The sequence below is a fragment of the Macrobrachium rosenbergii genome, chromosome 41 (genome assembly GCF_040412425.1).
Source record: "Macrobrachium rosenbergii isolate ZJJX-2024 chromosome 41, ASM4041242v1, whole genome shotgun sequence".
Taxonomy (NCBI): domain Eukaryota; kingdom Metazoa; phylum Arthropoda; class Malacostraca; order Decapoda; family Palaemonidae; genus Macrobrachium; species Macrobrachium rosenbergii.
In genome coordinates, this window is record NC_089781.1 from 70648295 (window position 1) to 70651926 (window position 3632).

Consider the following 3632-nt stretch of genomic DNA (forward strand, 5'->3'; position numbering starts at 1 on the left):
AATCATGTCTTTTGATGCTAAGCATTTTACTTCTAGTCCGAAGGAAAACCTTCATACTCTACAGTTTGCAAAGAAGTCTGAATTGTTGGCTTTAGCCCTTGCTGTTAAGATTAGTGTACCGACAGGTGCTGTGAAAAAAGAAATATTAGGTCTAATCTTGAAATGTCTGATAGACAAAAATATAATTTCACAAGATGTGAAACAATATTGGCCCTTAACTATAATAAATAGGGAGGATTCGGCAGTAGAAGTTTTAAAATTACAGATAGAATTAGAGAAAGTAAAAATGGAATCAGCAGAAAGGCAAGCTAAGGCAGAATTAGAAAAGAACGTGAGCATGTAGAACTAGAGAAGGTAAAACTAGAAATAGCAGAGAGAATAAAAATGGAATCAGCAGAAAGGCTAATTCAAGCAGAACTACAGAAAGAACGGGAACACGTAGAACTAGAATTAAAGAAAGAACGTGAGCTAGCTAAGATAAGACTGCAGGAAAAACAGGAGGAAAAGGATATTCCTGAAGCTTTCAATGTCTCTAGGGTTAAGAAACTCTTACCTGTGTTTAACGAACAAGAACCTGAAAATTTCTTTGTAGTGTTTGAAGAAACTGCCAAGACTTTAGCATGGCCCAAGGATAAATGGGTACTAATAATTAGAAGTTCTTTCACAGGCCAGGCTGAGCATATTGTTACTCAGATGATTTCTGAGAATGATTATGATACTTTGAAAAAAGCTATTTTAGATGCTTATTCTATTACAGCAGAAGGATATCGGCAGAAATTCCGCAGTTCATTCAAGACACCCAACCAAACTTTCCTGGAGTTTTGTAATCTGAAGATTAAGCAGTTACAGAAATGGTTGGACAAGGCAGGTATTAGTACCTTTGAAGATTTGAAGTGTCTTTTTTTGCTCGAAGAATTCTTGCGTAAGATACCAATTAACGTTGCTATGTATATTAAGGAACGAGGAGCGAAGAAACCCAAGGAAGCAACTTTGTTGGCGGATGAATACTTCTTAATTCATAAGGGACACCTTAAACAGAAAGCTTTCGTCGATAGCAAGGTATGTTCATTTTGTAAGGAACGTGGACATCTAATTCAAGATTGTCCTAAACCTCGGTGTAAAGGTTCTAACCAGCAAACTCCTCCTAAAACAAACTCTTCACCTAATACAGGGAAAAATGATAGATCTAAGCCAACTGAACATAAGACCATGCATTGTGCAATAAAGGAAGATGGTTTTGATAACTTCAAAGTGTCATGGTAAGGTAAAAGATAAAACTGTCACAATTCTTCGTGATTCAGCATCAAGTAAAACTATTATAAGTTCTAATTTGAAATCCATTATTACTCCCACAAATAGGTTCATCACAGTTTCGGATCTTACAAGTGAATCGGTACTTCCCCTTGTAACAATTCCTTTAACTAGTCCATATACTGATGGAATAGTGGAAGTTGCCTACTTGGATAAGCAATTCCCTTGCAAAGAGGTGGACATTTTGATGGGTAATGATTTGGCCAAAGGTAAGGTACATACCAATCTAATAATACAATCTCCTGAAACGTATATAAAGGCCCAGTGTAACATAGTAACTAGGTCACAAGCTTCTCAAGGAGATCCAGAGAGTGGTGTCATACCCACTAAAGTTATCCCTAGCAAGGTAAGTAAGGCAACTGACATGCTTGACATTCCTACTGAAAATTTTGCGAAAGCACAACAATTAGATGATTCTGTTAAACAGATGTTTGAGAAGGTTAGAGACATATCAGATGAAGATAGTAAAACTCCTTACTTTTATCTAGAAAATAAAGTTCTTATGAGACATTACCGACCTCCTAAGATGTCTTTTCAGGATAACTGGCGTGATAAATTCCAGGTAGTGGTACCTAAGGTCTACCGACAATCTTTGTTGGACTTGGCCCATACAGACAACTGTCATCTTGGAATAACCAAGACATACCAACGACTAGCTGATGATTTCTACTGGCTTGGAATGAAGAAAGATGTACAAGATTTTGTTAAAGCTTGTGCCACTTGCCAACAAGTAGGAAAACCTAACCAGACAATACCTCCAGCGCCTCTCATACCTATTTCTGTACCAAAGGAACCTTTCTCCAAAGTAATTATTGATTGTGTGGGACCTTTAAAGAAGACTAGAAAAGGTAATGAGTACATTTTAACTTTAATATGTCCAACTACTCGTTTTCCCATGGCAGTTCCAGTTAAAAATATTTCTGCTAAGGTGATTATCAAACAGTTGATTAATATTTTTACTGTATTTGGATTTCCAGCAGAAGTACAATGTGATCAGGGAACTAACTTCATGAGTAAAGTATTTCAAGAGACTTTAGCTACATTTAATCTGAAACAGGTAATAGCTACTGCATATCACCCTCAAACTAATGGAGCATTAGAGAGGTCACATCAAACTGTAAAATCTCTAATTAGGAATTATGTTTTCAGTACAGGTAATGACTGGGATGAAGAGCTAGATATGCTCATGTATGTACTACGAAGTGTCAAGAATGAATCTACTGATGTTAGCCCTTTTGAACTAATGTTTGGAAGAAAACCTAGAACTTTGCTGACGGCTGTAAAAGATAGGATCCTGAGGCACTCTGAAAAGGAAGAAGTATTTAATGCTTCAAAATTTATTGCCGCCTTCAAGAGCAAGTTGTCTAAAATACAGGAATTTGCCCAGAATAACCTACAGATATCACAAGAAGGAATGAAATTCCTTCATGATAAAAAATCTAAGGTAAGAACTTTCCAAGTGGGTGATGAAGTGTTGTTGTACCATCCTATTGTGGGTAGCCCTTTAAGAGAAAAGTATATGGGACCTTATACCATTGCTAAGAAAGTATCAAAGGTGAATTATGTGATAAATACTGCTGACCGTCGCAAGAAAACTCAGATGGTTCATGTAAATAGGTTGAAACCCTTCATAAGAAAAACTCCAGAGGTATGTAATTTAGTTTTTGAACAAGGAAAAACTGAGAATTCCTTTAGTGTTGAATCTGATGATAATTCTGACTCTACTGTAAGTGATGAAGTGATTATGTCTTGGGAAGATTCAAATAATTCTAGCATACTAGGTTCCTTAACTTCATATCTAAACTTTGATAATCGGCAACATTCCCAGCAGCTTGAAGATTTGATTTTAGAAAATAAAGATTTCTTTACAGATCACCCAGGTAAATGTACTGTTGGACAACATGATGTGATAATGAAAACTGATGTCTCCCCTATAAGGCAGTCCTTTTACAGAATTTCCAAGAGCAAATTAGACATTCTAAAGGCAGAGGTAGACTATTTTAGTAGAGCATAATCTGGTTACTCCTAGTGTTTCGCCTTGGGCATCCCCATGCATATTAGTACCAAAGCCTAATGGGAAGTTCGGATGTGTACCGATTACCGGAAAGTTAATGCAGCTACAGTTAAAGATTCTTTCCCTTGCCTAGAATTTTAGACATCATTGATAATGTCAGTAATGCAACCTTTCTCACACAGATTGATCTAATGAAAGGATACTACCAGATAGGACTTACTGACAGAGCTAAAGAAATCTCCAGTTTCATTACCCCCTTTGGGTTGTATTCATACAATGTTATGCCATTCGGTATGTGTAATGCTCC

General features: G+C 36.6%; 1 protein-coding gene across 1 annotated transcript in view; it reads left to right on the plus strand.

Moving 5' to 3' along the window:
* Positions 1-384: 384 nt before the first annotated feature.
* Positions 385-3632, plus strand: part of LOC136827215 (uncharacterized) — a 3920-nt gene continuing 672 nt past the window's right edge. The window contains exons 1-2 of the mRNA XM_067084984.1: positions 385-1259; positions 1360-3301. Coding sequence (XP_066941085.1) covers positions 385-1259; positions 1360-3301 — 2817 coding nt within the window. The remainder of the gene's footprint in view (positions 1260-1359; positions 3302-3632) is intronic.